Below are 22,239 nucleotides of genomic sequence, written 5' to 3' on the forward strand. Positions count from 1 at the left end.
AATAGATGTAGAAAAAGCCTAGAAAAGCGAGCATTGTAATAATGTAACGTATACAGTAAAGTAGTAAGTTAAGCCAAAGGTGGCGGACTCTCCAGGGGATGAAAAAAAACCCTAAATGTTATTACAAGCATCAATTACTAGCTGCTACGCTTTATATCATTTTCATTTTGACAATTTTAACTTTGCAGATGACTCAAATAGTCTTGCAGTGTGATAAAGAATACGTGAAAAGCATTCCATATAATTTCTCAATTTATTTGAAGTCATAAAACTGCATATAATAGAAGAATAAAAATTATTTACATAACATAAAGCATGAAACACTACATGCCTAATGCAGAGGGTTTCAAACTGGGGTCCGGGGAGCCCCAGTGGTCCCCCAGAAGGTTTTGAGGGGTCCCCAGAAAAAGCAAAAATTGTCAAAGTGAACTGTGTACACCAATTATTTAATATATTTTTATATATAGTTCATCATATTAGTGGGTCCTTGCCATTAATAAGTTTGAAACCCCAGGCATAATGTAAATATTGCTTTTGTAAATGCATGCAATACCACGTCTGGCCGAGGAGTGGCGCCCAAACTCTAGTTATTACTTCAGGAAGTACGTATATGGTTATCTAGCAATTTTTACGTGTTTACTTCAAGCATGCTTATCACTAAAAATGGATTGGATGTTGTTTGGGGCATTTCGCTTACACGTGCCTCCCTAATAACGATATAATTTTCCTTTTATCAGCCAGAACGACTTTTTTAAACACAGCCTGCACATGGGCAGAGTCTGAATACAAAGAGGATTTTGGCATGAACACTCCCAGACATACTGTCTAGGAGGATAAAAGAGACTGCGAGTGCCAAATGAGGGACACTTTTGTGCCATCAAGGAAACTGGCACACGATGAAAGCAGAAGACACTTCTTTTCATGTCAATGTAGAGGCAGTAATGAGCGCAGGCAGTCTTCATTAGACCTACAAAAAGGCACGTGTATGGCTGGCCTAAAGTGGAATTTCGGTTATGTAAGGATTAACTTAAGCATATAGGTTGAATGGTTATGGTTATTTAGTGCAGAGTAAATGGAGAAACGGAGAATCGAAAGCGTCACGGTATTGATTTGCTTTGACGTGACGTCACGTAACAGAAAATCCATCCTGGAATTTCCCCACGTGGGCAAATTATCAATGCGATGTAATGTGCTAATGTAAACAGCTGTTAACTGCTAATGTAAGAATAAATATAAGGAAAACACTCCTGTTGTTTAAAGCTAGTTTCGTTATTTTATTACAAAAAGATGTGGACGCATGATAAAACTTTAACGCTTAGATTACTAAATATGATTACCTTGGTGTGTGTGTATTTATTTTCTTTTTAATATTTATATTTAAAAATATTTTTATTTTAATTGTTTGTACCACTCCTCAACAAATGCTACATCTACTCATAAAATATCAAAACTCGATATATGTTTAGCAAAATATCGCATGCTCAACACCCCCCCCCCACAGTTTTTTATTTCACTCCCCTTATAAAAGTAAAAAATGTAAAAATAAATTTGCTTTATCCTCCGTCTTCTCTTCTAGTGTAGACTCTGCAATGACTAGCATGTCCACTCTGGATTGACGCAAACTAGTAACCTAGAAACGAACGCATATCGATACGATTCTTTGCAAAAAAGAAGTTTGCCTTATTATAAGACACATTTTATGAACCAGATTTTAGCAACTTAATACGTAATTTTATGCAAATAAACACTAAATTAAAGGATGTGTTTTCATAAACGTAACACAATCAAACAACCAATCAGAGATACAACTGCGCAGCACGTGACGCGTCATGACGCTGGCTTGAGAGTGGGTCATCTCGCTTTTGTCGCGTGTTCTTTGTCGTTGCTGTACTTGTAGCTGCTTGCCGTCCGCTTCAATAACAATACACTCGATGCTCTACCAGCGTGGCTCACATCAAAGGTCAGCCGATTTTCCTCTGTTTTTTCTGGAGTGTCTCGAAATTTCTTCTGACAACGTAACGAATAAGGTAATAGACGTCGATAAAGTACGTTGACAACGTCTTTTTTTCAAGGATGTGATATTTTTATTATGAGAAGTAGGTACATAGCTAGATAACGGGTCTGCGCTACGTTCAGCCTGTGGTATGGTTGGAACGGAATGTCATAAAAACTGTTGTCTGAACTATTTTGTTTAAACTATTATTACCATATAATACAGTGTTAGTAAGGTTAATTTAACTGTAAAGGTAACTGTAAATAAATGTATTATTAAAGTGGTACGCTTAAAGCTTATAGCTGTTCGCTTAACTTCTACTTTCCCCTGACTGATTTGGAACATTGAAAAAATTTCCCTTTTTATTAAACTAATGTGAAAGGCCACCAAATGTTTTTTTTTTTTGTTGAAGTCTTAACGTATTGTCACGCATGATGCCAAGTCAATTAACGTTCACGCGCAACGTTAGAATAAAGATAACATATTTACGATACGTTTTAGACTGGTTGAAGTAGCTTTATGGACACCGAAATAATCTTATGGACTGTCTTAAAATCTAGCGTGCTGCCTAAGGAGAGCATTTTTGAGTTGATTTCGTTGACTCACAACGCGCTTTAAAGGCATAGTTAACCCAAAAATGAAACTTTTGTCATTATTTACTCACTGTCATGTTGTTACAAACCTACTGTATGTACATTTCTTTGTACGGATAAACACTAAGGTAGATATTAAGGAGGAATGTTTGTAACCGAACCGATCATGGCGAGCCCCATTCACTTCCATAGTATTAAAAAAAGAATACTATCGAAGTGTGTGGGGCTCATAAACGTTTTGTTTACAAACATTCCTCAAAATGTCTTCCTTTATGTTAATCAGATCAAAGAAATTTATACAGATTTGTAACAACATGAGAGTTAGTAAATAATGACAGAAGTTTTATTTTTGGGTGAATTATACCTTTAATGCCGGAAAATTATGTCTAGTTAGGTAGCATACTAGGTTTTAGTTGATTTTGCCTTAGGCTGTTCTGCAGATGAACAGTTATCAGGATCAAGTTAAACTTGCTCACGGCTGATAACAATTTTAAAAAGTTATTTAATCAGTACACAAAAGCCTTCAGAAAAAAAGTTTTTTTATCGGTTTTACCTCAACTTGTTTGAACTCGTTGATGCAGATGAATTGGTTGCTATTTTATGTTTTTTGTCTACAAATGTGTAGATCTGGAATGCGTATGACAGAGATACCCCGTTAACATTTTGGCCGATACCGATATTAACAAACCACTGTTATCCACTACCGATATCTGTCACGTATCTTGTGTGATCTTTGTTTTGATTATCTTTTAAATAATCAAAGTTCAAAATAGCATGTTTTAATCTATTCTTGCTAGTTTATTGCTACACCATTGTCATTTTAATTGAACATGGATTGCACCCATTTAACAGGCCAACATTATTAGGAGAGACTTACTGTGGGTTCACACCAGCCGCGTTTGAGGCGTCAAATTCATGTCTACCGCGTCTAGTTTGCCGCTTGAACATTTTGAGTTTACTCCCTTCATTCGCGCATGAAATTCTAGTCATTGAGACGTTCACGTGGAAATTCGCGTCATGGGAGGGGCTTCTGTGACAATGCTCGCTTCCTATAATCGCATCACTACTAGAGCAAGCTTCTGATTACTTAACGTGGTGCGTTTTTCCACCAAAGTTAAAATTTTTCAACTCGCGCGTTTCCCGCAGCAACGCGCCATTCACGCGAAGTAGACGCGCAAATGAGGCGGAATCGCATGTACCGCCCCGCGCTAAACGCCTCATTTGCGCTGCAAGACCTCCAAACGCACGTTAACGCGTCTTCACAAGTTTACATTGACTTAACATTGAAATCACTCGTGTTTGATGCCTCTACTGTGGCTGGTGTGAACGCAGCATTAAAGATACAGATTAGGGATGCTAAACAATTAATCGCGATTAATCGTTAGCAGAATAAAAGTTTTTGTTTACATCATATATGTGTGTGAACTGTGTATAATAAATTTATATAAATAAATATACACACATGCATGTATATGTTTTAGAAATCTTTACATGTGTATATACATTTGTATATTTATGTATAATTTATATTATATTTAAATATAAATACTTAATATATTAAAAAAAAATCTTAAAATTATACATGAATGTGTTCATATTTATATATATATATATACATATTTATTATACACAGTTTACACACATATGTGATGTAAACAAAAACTTTTATTCTGCTAACGATTAATCGCGATTAATTGTTTAGCATCCCTAATACAGATTAAATTTTGTTTTGACAAGAATTCAATTATTTTACCCATTGAGAAAAGTTGGTTTGCAACAAACATACTAGTCAATGGCTTGGTGTAGGTAATTAGTAAATTATCGGTTTGTTAAATATCAGACGCCAATATATCGGTGCATCTCTAGGTTTTATGCAGTAGCAATAGTTATTTGCCTGTGATGGAGAGAGATGGTAACATACTTTGCCCACTCAACAGTAAATAACTTGTGACAATGTGGAGGGGGGTTTATGTAAAGCTTGACTAAGGTAATTAAGTTGTGTAAACACAGGACATTTCAGTCCTTTGGGTTCTCAGGAATGAATCCAAGTGGCTCTCGTGAAAGAGGGCTCTTTAAAACTGGCATAAAACAGATCACTCTTAATTACAGAAACAGCAGTAAAGCCTTCAACTCCTGTTGTGTTCAGCATGGTTACTCATCCGTCTTGTTAATTTGATTTTCATATGTGCATGCGTTTCTTTTCTTTCTTATTGCACAATATTGCATTATGTTAAGGAAAATGTACTGTCTAATGTTAAATGGATAGTTTTTTTATTTACTCACCCAGTCATGTTGTTACAAACCTGTATACATTGTTCTGCTGAACACAAAGGAAGATATTTCTAATCAAGCAGGAGCACCATTGACTTCCATAGTAGGAAAGAAAAACACTATGTAAGTCAGTGGTGCTTAAAAATGCTTTGGATACAAATCTTGTTTAAAGTATCTTAATTTTTGTTCAGCAGATCAAAGAAATTAGGTCAGTAAATGATGACAAAATGGTCATTTTTGTGTGAACTATCCCCTTAAGACTATTGTATAAATGGCAACCACAAATATCACTACTTAATTTGTGCCTTCTTTAAAGGGACAATCCATATATACACTGAAAATATTCTCATTTTCCAGCTCTCCTAGAGTTAAACATTTGATTTTTACTAGTTTTTGAATCCATTCAGCCGATCTCCTGGTCTGGCGGTACCACTTTTAGCATAGCTTAGCATAATCCATTGAATCTGATTAGACCATTAGCATTGCACTAAAAATAATTTTCAATATAGAGTTTCAATATTTTTCCTATTTAAAACTTGAATCTTCTGTAGTTGCATCGTGCACTAAGACTGACTAAATTATATTTCTTGTAAACTTGAATAATGTTTGTGCATTTGTGTGCTTTGCAGAGGCAGCATGGAGGAAGAGGAGCACTTTGTAAACATAGACCTAAATGATGACAACATCTGCAGCATCTGTAAGCTAGAGACAGAGACAGGAACGCTTTCTTTCTGCCATGTGTGCTTTGAATTGAGCATAGAGGGTAAGAATATTTGTGTGTTGCTTTTTTATTTGGTAAAAAGCATTTAATGCCTTAATAGCTATAAAGAATTAATTTCAGCATTGGGTCGGATTAGTCTATATTTGGAGTAAAGGCTTCTGTCTCCATCTATCCATTTTCTCCTCATTCATTTAAACGAGTCCTCTGTTCCAGCACATTATGTGCAGCTCAAAAATTGAACTGGAGTGTTTGAAGTGCCTCTTTGGCATCTAGTTAATGTTCAGACTATTAAGTCTTGAGAGGTCGCGTCAGAGCTGCAGTTATTTTTGATGCAGCTGTCATTTTTTTCTGAAAGCAATCTTTAAAGAGCATTCGGAGAGAGCGTTAAAATAGTTTTCTGTGTTGTTACGGTTGGATGTTGGGCATAAATAGTTTTCCTTGGAATCTAATACCTTTCGTTGGAGTCGGTTACTTGGTGCCAAGTTTCAAGGCTGAACAAACTTCTTGACTGATGTGTTCAAGGAATTTTTAATGGAAAATCATTTCGGCACTTCTAGTGGTGGCAAACAGGATTGCAGTATAATGATGGTTTCCAAACATGTTTTAGTCGCAAAATTTTCTAATTCATACAACCTTACTAAAAGTTTAGGTGTGCCCAAAAGCCAAAAATTACATATGCAAAAAATATTAAGATCTAAAACAAGGCATGTGTATCACGTGTATTTGTGACGTGTATCCAGGGTTCCCACAGGTCCTTGAAATCCTTGAAAGTTTGTGAATCTGGGGTAAAAATTCAAGGCCCTGTGAAGTTTTTGAAAATATACATACATAGATACAGGTCATTGAAAGTGCTTGAATGTATTTTATGCAATAGGTTTTCTGGAAAACATCCATATTATTCCCTGTGTAGTGTAGGATAATATCATAAAAATTCTAGATGTTTTAAGCATACGTGCTAAACTGGTTGCTTTAAATGCTTATATCTTCTGTATGCGAATGTTGATTCATTACAAAATGTTTTTTTGCATAGTCGTGTTTGACACATGAAAACGTCTCAGGTTACGTATGTTACTGTTGTTCCCTGAGAAGGGAACGAGACGCTGCGTCTCCCTTGCCATACTTCCTGCATCCCTTTAACACCATCTTTGGCAATATTTCAGATAGCGATATACTTCCTGGCTCCCGCGTCACCCTGTCTTTTTCATTAAGCCACACCATTGGTTGAATTTGATATACACATTCAGACGCACTTACCACTGGAGGCTTCCCCAAAGTGTCACCGCAGTGACGCAGCGCGAGTTCCCTCAAAAGGGAACTGTAACAATGTATCTTAAAAGGTAACACGATGTAACCTTGCTCTTACTTGAAATGTGTCCCCACATTCAGTCCTTGAATTTGAGGGTTTGGACCTGGAAAGTCTTTGTAAGGTCCTTGAACTTGAAGTTAACTAAGGTGTGGGAACCCTGTGTATCCTGTCCTGTCCTGTCCTTTAAAAAAAGCCTGCACATTAGTTATGTGATTGTTGGATCAATCACCAATCTAGGTCAGGTTATCAAATTCTGTTACATGGAAAACTTTTCATCGGGTGCTTTTGTGATGTTAGGTGTATGAAAAACAGCCGGGAAGCTATTTAACTTGTGCAACAGAGTGTGCACATCATGGCCCTCGAGTCAGTTAAAAACCTGAGGAGAAATGATTCTGAATATTTTATTCAGTCCTCATTTCTTTTTTTCTTATTGTTTACATGTTATTATTTATTTATGCATTTGGGAGACGCTTTTATCCAAAGTGTATCACAATGAAATACAAGCTCTACATTTTAGCAGTATGTGAGCTCCTGGGATCGAACCCACAGTCCCTTTGTGCTGATAACGCAATGCTCTACCATAAAGCTACAGGTAATTCTTCCACCTGATCTATTTGCTTTCACAAACTCAAGACCCACTGAATTAAACGGTCTTTCTTGCAAATGCCATTTTGTTATTTAACTCTATCTGTGACACACAATTCTGGTTTACAAAGCCTGGGACCTCTCACAGCACTGAGCTCATGAATTAGACACGCTGAATATTCATGCCAGCGACAGACTGTTACCGCTCTTGAATATTTAACAGAATAAGAGATCAGTCCAGGCAGGCTACGATCACTGTCGTGAGCTGCTTGTCATAGCACTTGGGTTGCACAACAACCACTCATAGCTCTATGAGAGCAACCATTGGCTTATGGTATCTCGGCACACACTTACAGGTCTTCTCTGATGTGCCGCAGGCATACAGTTATAACCCACTTACAGTAAAATCTAACGTACTTGCAGTGGGTAAGCAAACACAAGCTGGATGTGCACGTTCAGACCTGAAAGCTATACACCCACACACCTGCACACACACCTGTGTGTGTGTGTGTGTGTGTGTGTGTGTGTGTGTGTGTGTGTGTGTGTGTGTGTGTGTGTGTGTGTGTGTGTGTACTCACCGAAAACATCCCGCTTGGTTTGTTTTATTTGTCAGACTACTTCAGTTTGCCTTCATTTTTATTTGGGTAGCCAAACTTATTATGTTTCACGTTGTTGTATGTAGCCTGGATGTTTTAGAACTAATTATAGGTAGCAGAAGAGGTACTTGCTGTGGCTATTTTTACCATTTGCCGTGTGCCATGCTGGGTGGTTCTGCTTTGCTGTTTTCTGAGAGCTTTCTTCAAGCACACACATACACAGAGAGAGAGAGAGAGAGAAATGTACTTCAATATCGCTGTCTGTTAAGAGCATATACACACAGGAAGTTACTTACAAAGTTAAATGTTTCCTCTAACACATAAAAAAATAGATTTGAGTCGATGCTTGCTGGTAATAAGCAGAGGTATAATACAGCAAAATACAGCACATAATGTACGATTCGGGGTTTGTTTCAACTTGCAGAAGAATGTTGCATGGACATTCGGAAGTCTTTTGTTGTTTATAAATAGATCCCTTTGGGACTCCAGGTTTGCTTGTATGCAGGATCTGTAAGAGCTAAATTTATTTTTACAACACTTTGATTCAATGTTTAGAGCTGATAAAATATATATGTAAATAGAGTTTGACTTTTTCATGTATTTTAATCAGCTTGGCTTAAATAATAGCGCTAGTATTGTCTACACTCACCTAAAGGATTATTAGGAACACCATACTGTGTTTGACCCAGAACTGCCTTAATTCTACGTGGCATTGATTCAACAAGGTGCTGAAAGCATTCTTTAGAAATGTTGGCCTATATTGATAGGATAGCATATTGCAGTTGATGGAGATTTGTGGGATGCACATTCAGGGCACGAAGCTCCCGTTCCACCACATCCCAAAGATCCCATATTGGGTTGAGATGTTGTGACTGTGGGGGCCATTTTAGTACAGTGAACTCATTGTCATGTTCAAGAAACCAATTTGAAATGTTTCGAGCTTTGTGACATGGTGCATTATCCTGCTGGAAGTAGCCATCAGAGAATGGGTACATGGTGGTCATAAAGGGATGGACATGGTCAGAAACAATGCTCAGGTTGGCCGTGGCATTTAAACGATGCCCAGTTGGCACTAAGGGGCCTAAAGTGTGCCAAGAAAACATCCCCCACACCATTACATCGTTGCATTAATGAGAAATTGAACAGGTGTTCCTTATAATCCTTTAGGTGAGTGTATATTCTTTATTTTGTGTTATTTTTGCAGTTGTAAGATTAAGCTATGTTTCTGCTTACTCCATAGCAAAAACTGTGGTAGAAATACCTCATTTTAATTAGCATATTTGATAGTGTTTTGAATGGAATGCGTGCTTGTTTTATTATGCATGCTTATTATTATGCAAACATTTTTATTATGCATGTGTTCTTGTATAGTGCATTGCTTTGGCAGTGCAAAAGGTCATGGATTCGGTTTCTACACACTGATCTACACTAAAATGTATAGCTTGCATGTATTGTAAGTCTTTTGCATAAAAGTGTCTGCCGAATGCATAATTGATACCGTATTGCGGAATGTAGAGCTGTATATTTTATAAGTCAAGAATTTGCTTTTACTAATGCAGACCTCATAGTAGAAATATTATGTATGCACCATTGAGTAAGCAACAAGTAATGTCATCATCTGATCTGTGCTTTGTTGTACAAGTTCCCAAACTCCCTCATACTTTATTGCTCCTGTGTTTGTTTGTTTGTATGGTGTTTATAATGATGTCATGAACGTAGAGGCGGTGCAACTTTAAAGATAAGTCTATAATCCAACCCGCTTTAAGCAAACGGAGCCAAAGTAAAGGTAGCCGATTCACATGATGCAGAGTTGTACCACGTAATGGAAGAGCGACTATATTTGTGTCCTATGGTTAGGGTCACTTATTAAAAGTAAATCTGTTATACTGTTTGATTTAATGTATCTGGATGTAAAATCCTTAACCCCAAATATGAGCAATGGTAATAGTGATGCTTGGTTTAGCATGCATTTTTATAAGACGACTAAAAGAGGTCTGCAGAGGTTACGTGTTTTTAACAGCTCTTAGAACATACAACACCAACATCTTTGTTTTATCAAGGCCACACTGTTTATTTAATTCATCCTGTGACGTGCCCTAGATCCTGCCCACTCTTGTTTTCTGTTGGCTCTTGGGAAAGACCTTGAGCCTGACTGTCTTCTTGCTGCTCTTAGCAAAATTACCCAGTACTAACAATCTCCTGTGACAGACACAGTCTATCATCCTCTTACGCAAGACCAGTGGAATATGTGCTTACGTCAACCAAGAGCATGCACGGATGACAGAATATTCCTAATGCTCATGTGAATCATGAATACATGGTGTGTGTGTTTGTGTGACTCTGTGTGTTTCCTTTTGCTTTATGTATTTATTAAAGAGAGGCTGAGATGCTTCTAGCTTTGTCTGTGTCCCTGTTCAGCTCAATACTGTATGCTGTGACCTCTTGGTCCATGCAGGTTTGAATCCATAAACTGGGAATGCATGGTGGATAAATGCAGATCTGCTGACTTGGCCTGTTTACCGGTGGCCCGCAGGCTGAGATTTCCATTTCAGTAAAGGTTTTTCCATGCATTCCATGCATATGCATACATATACATATACATATCATGTGTTTTGTTTGTGAGGTGGACTTCGGTCTTAATTCATCAATGTGGAGTTCGCTATTTGACCTAACCCTTGTATTCTTTCTCTTTAAAAAAACTGCATGCACTGTGTGTGTCAATGTACTTTAAACAAAATCAAAGCAAGAATTTCAAGGCAAACAAAAACATGCATACTGAGATTTAAAAAAAACAAAAACAAAGAAACTCTTTGAACTGCTTGACACTGTGTCTGTAAAATCATCTTGTAATTATCAAAGTTAGATTATCTGTTTTGTTCTTGTGTAGTTTTTTCACCTTGTGTCTTGTTTATTTTATATGTAAGATTTATGATGACATTTTACTTTGAACTTCAATTTTTTTTAACATTTATTCTAGCATGTTCAATCTAAATCCTTGTACTGTGGTATGGGTTTTCCTCTGGTCAAATCGTTTATGTTTTTTAAGCAATGTTGTAAGCTATTTTTATTTTGTTGTGTAGCAGCACATGCACTAAGGGTGACTGCATTTAAACATGTGCATTGACAAACACACTCACACCACCATGTCAATCACTGCAGCTGTTTGACTGCAATCCCATTTTAGGAGACGTTCACAGGACTAAAACGGTAACGTTTTTATGCGGTTTAGCGGTTTGTTTAAACAACACAAGCTTTTGGGGTACTCAAATTGCAAAACTTTTGAAGACTTTTTGAAAAACTTTTTGAAAACAACGCATTGTTGTGTAAACTATTTGTGACATCGATCATATGCATGTTAATTCAGTCTATAAGCACCCGCTAGTATTACCAAAACAACAATAGTGGCCGACAGAATAGTGTTTGTTCTGCTTAAGATACTGAATTTATTAATGCTTCACCATCAACAAAGTTTACAAAATGTTGTTGCTTTATGGGTGATTCTTATGAACTCTTGGTTTCAGGATATCAAACATTTATATTTAAATAATACTTCAAATTTCCTTTTTATAATTGGAAAACAAGGTCTGATATGTTTAAAGGCATTCATTTCTAACCTTTTACTGACAATTTAGCCCAATTTTAACTTTAAAAAAGACCTTAAAAATCTCATTACCTGTGTGTGTAATGTGTATAATTATTATGTATATATAAATGCACACAAATGCATGTATATATTTAAGAAATATTTGTATGTGTATAAACATTTGTATATTTAAATATAATTTATATCATACATAAATATAAATATTTATTATATCAATATATTTTTCCCATATAATTATACATACATGTGTTTGTATTTATAAATACATGATATTTGTTGATGTACTGTGTATAATGATTACGTAAAAACAAAAACTTTTATTCTGCAAACGAATAGTCGTGACTAATCATGAGGCAGCCCTACGTGTGTTGCTAAAATAAAGAGAAGTTGTGACGCCTAAGTACGTTTTTTATTAATCATACATAATGACACATTAATAAACTATATTTTAATATAAAATCATAAATGTTTTTTTTATTATCTGGAAAACTATCTGTATCCGTAATGAGAATCGCGGATCTTTTGGACCACATTGTCCTGTGTGGAAAAACTTTTTTTTTTACATGGCTTCAATGTTAAAGCAGAAGTAGCCCACATGGTTGAGAAGTGACCCCCATGAGACAAACAGGAAGATGAGCGTATCATGCTAATTTAGTGGTTGAATCATGTGAAGGTGTAATATTTTTCCCAATTTTTCGCAAGTCAGTGTGAGGAAACATTTATCATCATAAAATGCAATCAATATACTTTAGTTTTAAGAATAGACGAAGGTTTCAGATGTAAATGAACTGCCTGTTTATCTAAAGTGGAAAACAACAGACTACTGATTAAATGGAATAGTGAAAAGTGAATGACATAGATTTAACTCGATAAGATTACCGTTTCCATGACAGTGACCTCCATCACCATCTGCGGATCGGCTAATCTGTGTCGCTGTTTTTTAAATGGTTAGATGGCTTACAAAGTATCTCTGGTTTTGTTTTTATTCTTTTCGAGACTCAGTTGTTGGTGAGGGAAGAGTGCACACAAGCACCATTGAGTGTTTCATCACTACAAAACTGATTTATAACATCTCCACTTTAGGGAAGCGACATAGAAATCAGTTGTTTGCCTTCTGACAAAGATTTAGTGCTTTGATGCCAATTTCTCCCACGGTTGTTTCTGTTCAGTTTCCTAAATTAAGATCATGTGCGTTTATTAAATGCTTGTCATTAACATTGATATGACTTATACGTCAGTCCAATTGGTTCGCAAATCTTTTGGTTTACATGGATTTAGTTTGATCTGACACTAGCTTGTCTCTACAACGGACCTGCTTGTCGTGTCACAGCGTGTTAAAAGAAAATTGTTTTGGTTAATAATCATTGACTCAGTCAGTCTTCATTGGAAGAAGCTGATGCATTGTGACAAGCCTTCATCTAACGGGTCCTATTTTTGACATGTGGCACTGCTACTCCACCACCTATTCATCTGAAGGTCACTTACAGTGTAGACAATGTCCAACTTAAGACTCTGATCTTTGAAGAAAAGAAATTTATACAGGTTTGTAACAACATGAGTGTGAGCAGCTATGTACCGAATTTTCTTTTTTTGGTAAATCCCTTTAAAGCTATTTTTCATTATGTTCAGACCCATTACTCGTCAACAACAAAAAACTGGTAACAATAACGAAAAGCTAAAACATAAAAAACCCTTTAAAATTTCCATGTATCAGTCACAGATTGGATTTTTGGGTCTGACTGGTTTATATGGGTTCTGGGAGACACTGGGATTAAAAAAGTCTATATTCCTTGGAACGCTTTGTACTCCATTGTATTGCCTGTCAGAGCCTAACGTGTGCTTTTCTAACCTTCAGTTCCCCTATTTAAAATAGCGTCTAAGTGTTCTTTCCTGTTATTCAGACTTCACTGTACTTCACAGGAAATTGGTTTATCGTGAGACGCTAAATGATTTTGACTTCAGCCACACTGTCTTCTCATTTTAGGCCGAGCAGAGAAGACGGTGTGGCTGAAGTCAAAATCATGTGCTTTACTACCAATGCTTTACTTAAGAAAAGCACAATGAGTCAAGCTTAACCAAACCCCAGAGGCTTATGCATAATGTTAGACATTTTTATAGATATTACAGGAAATAAACCGCGTTGTGGCGAGGGGCTTGTCGGTGCAAAGTAACCTTGAAGCTAAATGAAACCGTCAGTCTCTCAACGCTGACTAATTCATGGGTGTATGATCACACACATCTGTGAACTCTTGTGCATGTATTTGTGCATCTCAGCACAACCCACAACAATGTATTAAATACGAACTGGACTGCTGTTCAGAGTGATAAGAACTTGCATGCAAAACAGGAGTTCAGGTACTCATGTGAAACACAGAAGCAGAAGCTGTTGTGTTTGATTTGTTCTTGGCCTACTTTGAATTAAGTTTTGACTTTGAGATGGAAAATAAAGTGAGTTGTTTTTCAGGTTTCCTTCAAGATTTGAGCAGTAGCTGCTGTCTCTTTTTGTAACTTTTCTTTTATACTTTTTCGGATGATGAGATGATGATGATGATGTCTCTTGAGTTTCCTGCATAAAAGCTGTGTTTGGAATATATTTATTTAGGATGCTCACTAAAATCTGCATATATTTTAAGAGCTCAGATGCAAAAGACGCTGATATTTACCGAATACTCGTATTATGGGTCCATCAATTACTTTTACTCAAGGCCATTCAGAAATACCAGTTTGTTCCAGAATCCATTAAACACCACAACAACTTTTCCGCAAAGTCCCCAAAGTGCACGAAGGATGAATTTTAAACTTGGGTCCCTTGTGAGTACTTGGACTCGAATACAGTCCGAAAGTGGAAATGACATGGATAACAGCGCCCCCTTATGTGTGCCTTGTTTTTTTTTCATTTTTACCTTTAATCTGACTTTCATCATTCAAAATGTTTCTAGTTGCATCTTGAGTGATTTTGCAACGGTTTACCATGTCTTATCCAAAGAAGTGAATTTTTTACAGGGTTCCCAGTGGTCCTTGAAACCTTGAAAGTTTGTGAATCTGTTGGAAAAAATTCAAGGCCCTGGGAAGTTTTTGAAAATATACATACATAGATACAGGTCATATAAAGTGTTTTAATTTATTTTATAGATATAGATATGGATAAAAATCCATATTTTTCCCTGTGTAGTGTAGGATAATATCATAAAAATTCTAGACTTTTTAAGCACACTTGCTAAACTGTTCGGTCTTCTGTATGCGAATGTTGATTCATACCAAAATGCTTTTGTGCATATTTGTGTTTGACACATGAAAACGTCTTGGGTTACGTATGTAACTGTTGTTCCCTGAGAAGGGAACAAGATGCTGTGTCGTCTTTGCCATACTTCCTGCGTCCCTGTAACGCCGTCTTTGGCAATATTTCAGATAGTGATATACTTCCTGGCTCCCGCATCACCCTGTCCTTGTCGTTAAGCCTCACCATTGGTTGAATTTGATATACACATTCAGACGCACTTACCCCTGGAGGGTTCCCCAAATTGTCACCGCAGTGACGCAGCGCAAGTTCCCTCGAAAGGGAACTGTAACAATGTATCTTAAAAAGGCAACACAATGTAACCTTGCTCTCACTTGAAATGTGTCCCCACATTTAGTCCTTGAATTTTAGGGTTATTGGACATGGAAAGTCCTTGAATCTGAAGTTAACTAAGGTGTGGAAACCATGAATGGAGGTTTTTACCAAAAAAGCTTACATGCACTTAGAGGGTTTTGCATTGAAAGACAGTGAAATTTGTTAAATACCAATTTTTGACTAACAACCTATTCATTGGCACTCTCATGATCCTAATATGTTTTGGTCAATTGTGGAAATAAAGACAATAAATGCGTACTAAACTTAACAATGCCAATATCTATTAAGATGTACATATCTTAATCTGTCCCCATATTTGTTTCTACCAGGTGTATTATCCAGTGGCACATCAAATCTCTACATGGGCATAGGGACTGCTTCGAGAAGTACCATCTTATCTCTAAATCTATCCTCATATCTGTTTCTACCAGGTGTATCCAGTGCCACTCTTCTGCACTCCAAATCGCTACGTGGGCATAGGGACTGCTTCGAGAAGTACCATCTCATCGCAAACCAGAAGCTCTCGCGCGCCAAGGACTCCCACGGTGCGTACGAAGGCGTGAAACGGGCTCTGAGCCAGCGAATCAACCGCATTATACAATATGCCCAGAACAGAGACTCTGTATCCACAGAGACACCTGGGCGCTGGGGGCACAAACAGATTCTGTGCCACACCCAACAGGCAGGAAGAAAGCTTGTGCCCCAATCCGACTCCCAGGTGCCCCGCTACGCCCCACGATGGGCAGAGGAGGCATCAATGGCCGAGTCGGAATATGGTAAAACCATGCTCGACTGCCACTCCGCTGAGGAGCTCGGTCTCGGTCTACTGCAGAGCTCACACGGGGGATTGTGGGCTGGAGAGAGACGACACCAACAAGAACAGCAGAACGGGAATCAGATGGACAGCGGAAGACAGAGAAGACACATGGGATACAGCCGTGAAGACTGTAAGTTATGGAGAGTTAGTCTGTATATATGGTTACATAAACACCCTTTATATTGTACTGTCTGTCATGGAGCAATGCATGATGGCAGAATCTGAAGGTGTAGAGATAAATTTCCCAATGGTTACACAGGTTGAGGAAAATTTGGAATCTCTAATTTACCTAATTTGCATGTTTTTGGCCTGTGGGAGGAAACCGGAGTACTCGGAGTAAACCTATGACACAGGGAGAACATGCAAACTTCACACAGAAAGGCAACCTGACCTAGACTTTCAGTTTGAAATAAATATTTGAGTATTGTGTAGTTCACAAACTAAAACAACATCATAGTTGTATTGTATTACATTGATTTAAACCCCAAATCCTTTCCCTAACACATTCTTTGTAGACAATGGACTACTTGCACATAGCCTTATGACGTACCGTTTGCGACCTTTCACACAGAGGTCCGTTGCAGACATTTAACCAAAGAAGGCTGAAATAGAGTAAAGGGTATCATACCAGCATTGTTTGAATAAACAACTACATTACTTTAAATACTGCATTGTGTCACTATGTTGTGTTCTGGTTTCACTGACATGCCATATATTCAAAAGTAAATGGCATGTTTGTCGAAAGCTTTTGGTTAGTGTGGCACCCAAGTTTGATTCCCGTAACTCTGTGGTCCTTGTCAGATCCCACTTGCCTATCTCCACCCAACATTTTCCTGTCTACCCTCCACTATTCTGTCTAAAAATAAAGGCCCCAAAAAATATAACATAGTAGGCGTAAGTAGTTGGAATGTGTGAGGATAAATGACACGAAATTTTGCGCAATTAATGTATTTATTTTATTTGGCAATAAATCTGCTCTATCTGCACAATGCTATTTTTAAATACTAGAATACTTGTGAATAAACACCTAATTCATTTGAAATATTTAACACTCGTTGTATAGTATCATTTTATGGTCATTAAACAGGTATGAAATATCATCTATGAAAGAGACTAATAACGTTTAGGACAGCAATACAGGGTGCATACAACTGCTTTATTATTCAGGAGTTGAGGATATGTTTATAAATTGGGATTAATTTTGGGAACTTCAGCCAATTTCAGATCTGTCATAGAAAGGGATAGTTCACCCAAAAATGAAAATAATGTCATAAATGACTCACCCTCATGTCGTTCGAAACTCGTTCATCTTCGAAACACAGTTTAAGATGTTTTTAGTCCGAGAGCTTGTTGACACTTCACTGAAAATCTATGTACGGTATACTGTCTATGTCCAGAAAGGTAATAAAAACATCATCAAAGTAGTCCATGCGACATCAGTGAGTCAGTTAAAATGTGTTGAAGCATCCAAAATACATTTTGGTCCAAAAATAACAAAAAGTATGACTTTATTCAGCATTGTCTTCTCTTCTGGTTCTGTTGTGAGCCACGTGACTGAAGTCACGTGACTGCAGTGACGCGGCTGACGTGTTATCTTCAGACATGTTTGCGAAGTTTTTTTCAAACTTACAGCGTGCGTCTCCCTCAGACTGCGAACTTAGCTCAGGCGCACAAAGAAAATAAAGCTGGGGTGCACCAGATAACACGTCAGCCGTGTCACTGCAGTCACGTGACTTCAGTCTCGTGCACGTGGTTTACAACAGACGCGGAAGAGAAGACAATGCTGAATAAAGTCGTATTTTTTGTTATTTTTGGACCAAATTATATTTTCGATGCTTCAACACATTCTAACTGACCCACTGATGTCTCATGGACTACTTTGATGATGTTTTATTACCTTTCTGGGCCTGGACAGTATACCGTACATAGATTTTCAATGAAGGGTCAACAAGCTCTCGGACTAAATATAAAACATCTTAAACTGTGTTCCGAAGATAAACGGAGGTCTTCCGAGTTTGGAACGACATGAGGGTGAGTCATTAATGACATTATTTTCAGTTTTGGGTGAACTATCCGTTTACAGCCTGTTAACATCACAAACACGATTTATTGTTTTAATTAAGTGACCGTCCTAAAAATAGACATTATGTACCATGATGATCTCTGCATTTAAGTAGTCTGAACGCTGTTACTGGAAATGACTGAGCTACATTGAGAAGAACACTGAAAAAGTTGTGCAAGTAGGCCCATTATTCAATTATTTGTAATGCCATTTGTAAAAAAGCAAAGTAGTGTAAATGTGGATCGTAACTTGTAGCATAGCTAACTACTTTTTCAGATGGGTTGCTTGGCTGTAGTTTAACTGTAGTTAAGTAGCTTATCAAACTACAGTTTCAGAGTAGCTTCCCCAACACTGTGTGTGTGTGTGTGTGTGTGTGTGTGTGTGTGTGTGTGTGTGTGTGTGTGTGTGTGTGTGTGTGTGTGTGTGTGTGTGTGTATATATATGTGTGTTGGTGTGTGTAAGCTGATATCAGCTAACTATAGCGCTGGGCTCGGTTTAATTCCCATGGGGTTGTCCTGGATAAAGTGAACAAGAGCAAGAGAGAGGAAAAATTTTTAAAAGGTCTGATCGATATCCTGAGCATTAGGATTTTTATATTTTATTAGTGGGCTATCTGTCTTTCCCATCAGTTCAGAACACAAAATACCAATAAAAGACTGAGGTCATATTCTAGACCTTGAATTCTCTCCCTGTCCTTCATAGTCTCTCCTCTTTTATCTCATCCAAAAGCTGCATTCTGTTATAAACAGAGACATCTTTAGGGTCACACCACGTGCCTTACAGATCTGAATAGAGCTCGTCTCAAGGACTCTTATGAAGTCATCTAGTTTCTGCTTTGCAAGAAAACATGCCTGCTTTATTGACAAAGGTGACGGGGGAGTGATTTTTATCCCTGCTATTTGAATGTTAATTGGTTTTCTTTATCTTTCAGTGCTGAGGATGAGTGTGGAAGAGCTTCGTCAGTTGAACGAGCAGCTGCTGCTACAGATACAAAGTGAGTTGATTCGAATTTAGACCTTAGCTAATGCAAAAATTAAGTGGTAGTCTCTACATCCTGGTCACAACATGTCAGACACATCCACAGTATCTCTCAAATCTCATTCTTATTTATAGCTTTAAAACCATTCCATAATTACAATTTATTACATAAATGCTTCTTTTGCTTGTGTATAAAACCATGAATCTTTCTCTGTCAGATGTTTTTGAGGAGCTCTCCGTAGCTGTCCAGGAAAAGGACTCTCTTTCATCGGAGCTGCATGTGCGACACATAGCCATTGAGCAGTTATTTAAAAACTGTGCCAAGCTGCCGTGGCTCCAGATCGGGAGAGCGGGGGTCAAAGCTACCAACAGCCCAGTGGAATGAGAGCTTTTAGGGACACCAGAGACTCAATCTCCACATGGACACCAGTGCGAGTGTGCTTATGAGAATTTAAGGTCACCGTGGTGTCTCAACAGAAGATACAGACTTTGGAAAGCTCCAGTGTTTCTATGCAGTCTGAGGTGTTTTAAAAACCTCAACTTATTTAATTTTTAATTTTTATTTTTGTTCTGGTTACATTTCGTGTGCGTCTCACGGTTTACACTCCACACTTGGTCATTTTAGGTGGTTTATAGACTTGGATTAGTCTCACTATGTTCCTCTCGCACATTTGGGCTTGCTGATTGGATGTGGTGTTGCTGTGGTAACTGTTGCTTAGTTAACAGTTTTCGTCTTCCCTCTGCTCATTTTAGTGGAACTTGTTAATGACAGTGGAGGGTTGGTCCACTACTCCAAGATATGCTTATTTCACAGCACACCTTACAGTGGAAGTTTACATTTTTGTTACTGCACTCGAAGGCATGGTGCTAGTGTTTAGCTTGTTTGATATGTTAACATTTCACAGGTGCTTTTACCCCATCAAAACATGCATTTTGTTTATTAAGATTTAGGAGAAATTGCAAAGTTTCTACTGATGTGGTTGGTTAATCACTTAACGTTCACACAGAAATGAAAGTTTGTCATGTTGTTTCAAATCCATGTGACTCTCCTGGAAAACACAAAAGGAGATGTTTCGCAGGCTGTTACGCACACGTGCTTTCTTTGGAAGACAGAAAGACAAATGCGGGTTGGTAATGACAATGAAGGAGAGTAAATGACCCTTTAAGCACAGATTTTGGATTAACTTGATGTTTGTAATATCAGAACGATCTCTAACCAGGTGAAGAAGAAGAAAGTGAACCAAAGGCTTTGTTATTTCAGTATTTATTTTGCTTTTACAAATATTTTAAACCTAACATGCTAACTAATCAGCATATTCATTTTGTAAGTATCCACATTCTCAACTATTTTGAGTGGCTTTTCTTTCTGCAGTATTTCCCCTTTTATGTTTGTATAGATTTTTATTTTTTGGCTGTGTTTGGGGTTTACACATAAACTGACAAAAGAATTGGGGAAATGTGACTTTCAGATCAGATTCTATTGCCATCTGGTGGGCTTTCAAAGAATCGAACCTTCTTGCATTGATGCATGCATGGCGTAGTATCTACTATTCCTAGAATCTAAAACAATTTTAAAATGTTGCATTATTTTGAAATCAACTAGGTGTATTCAAATTATCAACTCTCTTTATAAGAGATACTAATTAAACTTGACCCCATTGGGGTATCTAAGACAAGGTTTTTGAAATATGTTATTTTTAATGATTAAGTATATGTAATGTATTCTGTCAATCTGGAAGGATATGGCCTGAGAGGTACAGTTGTCCTCCTTATCATTCCTGCTGGGCGTAATAATGGATGAACTGTGGAAAAGAAGCAATATGGATCCTTCATTCGTACAATTAAAATGTAAAATATGTTTTCTTTTATGGTTTACCCTGTTTGTTTGTCATACAGGAGTAACAAAAAAAAATTATGCGCACTGCCAAAACGACTTTATTCTCTCGCTGCAGAGAAAGACAATTTCATGCTTGACTGTCTCCAGTGTGTTGAAAATGTAGGCTATGCATTTAGATGTTGACTGGTTTATGTTGGAGTAAATTGTGTTATTCATTCTTTTATGTTTATTCATTGCTTGTACTATTATTTTGGCATTTTAAACAATGCTTTTTTCAGTGGCCTGTGTTCTGTGACATTTCAAATGGTGTATTCAATACTGTTTTCTTTTTCTGTAGGATAGAAGAATTTTGTTTGAAGTGATGTGCACATTTTATTTAAAAAAATGAATAAAAATATTTTTCCTTAATATATTTGTAATTGTTTTCATTTTATGAGTTTCAAGCTGACTGTTTAAAGTGTTGAATAGCAGATATAGACACCCAAACTGGAAATATGGACTGTAATATCTTAGATTTTTATGTAACAAAAATATATTCAATATGTACAAGAATTGTAATGCCACTTTGCTAGAGGAGGAATTGGTCACCATCTGGATGCTTCCTGTTGCACTAAACATCTTGCTTTCCATGTGATGGATACATTAATATGGAATGATTACATTTAGGTTTGATCATTGGTAAAATTAAAGGATTGTGTTTTGTAAAACTGCTTTAAAGGGGACATTTCACAAAATGTCAAATAAATATTTGGTGTCCCCAGAGTAGGTTTGTGAATTATTAGCTCAAAATACCACATAGATAATGTATTATAGTATGTATAAAAATGTGCCGTTTTGGGGTGTGTCTTTTTAAATGCAAATGAGCTGATATCTGCACTAAATGGCAGTCCAGTGGTTGGATAGTGCAGATTAAGGGGCGGTATTATCCCCTTCTGACATCACAAGGGGAGCCAAATTTCAATTAGGCATACCTATTTTTTCTAGGGCTGTCAAAAGATTAATCGTGATTAATCGCATCCAAAAATAAAAGTTTGTGTTTAAATAACATGTGTGTGTAGTGTGTAGAATTATTATTTATATATAAAACACACACAGTCATGTATATATTTAAGAAAAAATGGTTATATTTATATATAAAATATTTATATTTCTATATAATATAAATTATATAAATGTATATACAGTATATGCAAATGTTTCTTATACATGAATGTGTGTGTATTTATATATACATAATATTTACACACAGTACACACACGTATG

The 22,239-nt window shown here is 37.0% G+C and overlaps 1 protein-coding gene across 3 annotated transcripts; it reads left to right on the forward strand.

Annotated features, from left to right (window-relative positions):
- Positions 1 to 1,872: 1,872 nt before the first annotated feature.
- Positions 1,873 to 21,384, forward strand: c10h21orf91 (chromosome 10 C21orf91 homolog). Of its 3 annotated transcripts, none has more exons than XM_065260511.1 (5): positions 1,873 to 1,960; positions 5,487 to 5,620; positions 15,612 to 16,229; positions 19,093 to 19,155; positions 19,358 to 21,384. In XM_065260511.1, the coding sequence occupies exons 1-5, from the start codon at positions 1,932 to 1,934 to the stop codon at positions 19,522 to 19,524; spliced, it is 1,011 nt and encodes a 336-aa protein (XP_065116583.1). In that variant the 5' UTR covers positions 1,873 to 1,931; the 3' UTR covers positions 19,525 to 21,384. The 3 variants fall into 3 exon arrangements, with proteins under 3 accessions (XP_065116583.1, XP_065116585.1, XP_065116584.1); XM_065260513.1 differs by having other exon boundaries at positions 15,714 to 16,229; XM_065260512.1 differs by having other exon boundaries at positions 1,874 to 2,027.
- The last annotated feature ends 855 nt before the right edge of the window (positions 21,385 to 22,239 follow it).

This window comes from Paramisgurnus dabryanus, chromosome 10 (genome assembly GCF_030506205.2).
Source record: "Paramisgurnus dabryanus chromosome 10, PD_genome_1.1, whole genome shotgun sequence".
Lineage (NCBI taxonomy): Eukaryota > Metazoa > Chordata > Actinopteri > Cypriniformes > Cobitidae > Paramisgurnus > Paramisgurnus dabryanus.

Coding starts and splice junctions, on each gene's coding strand:
- c10h21orf91 (XM_065260511.1), top strand. CDS start 1,932: ATGCTCTACCAGCGTGGCTCACATCAAAG. Junction 16,230..19,092: donor GGGATACAGCCGTGAAGACT/GTAAGTTATGGA, acceptor TTTATCTTTCAG/TGCTGAGGATGAGTGTGGAA. Junction 19,156..19,357: donor GCTGCTGCTACAGATACAAA/GTGAGTTGATTC, acceptor TTTCTCTGTCAG/ATGTTTTTGAGGAGCTCTCC.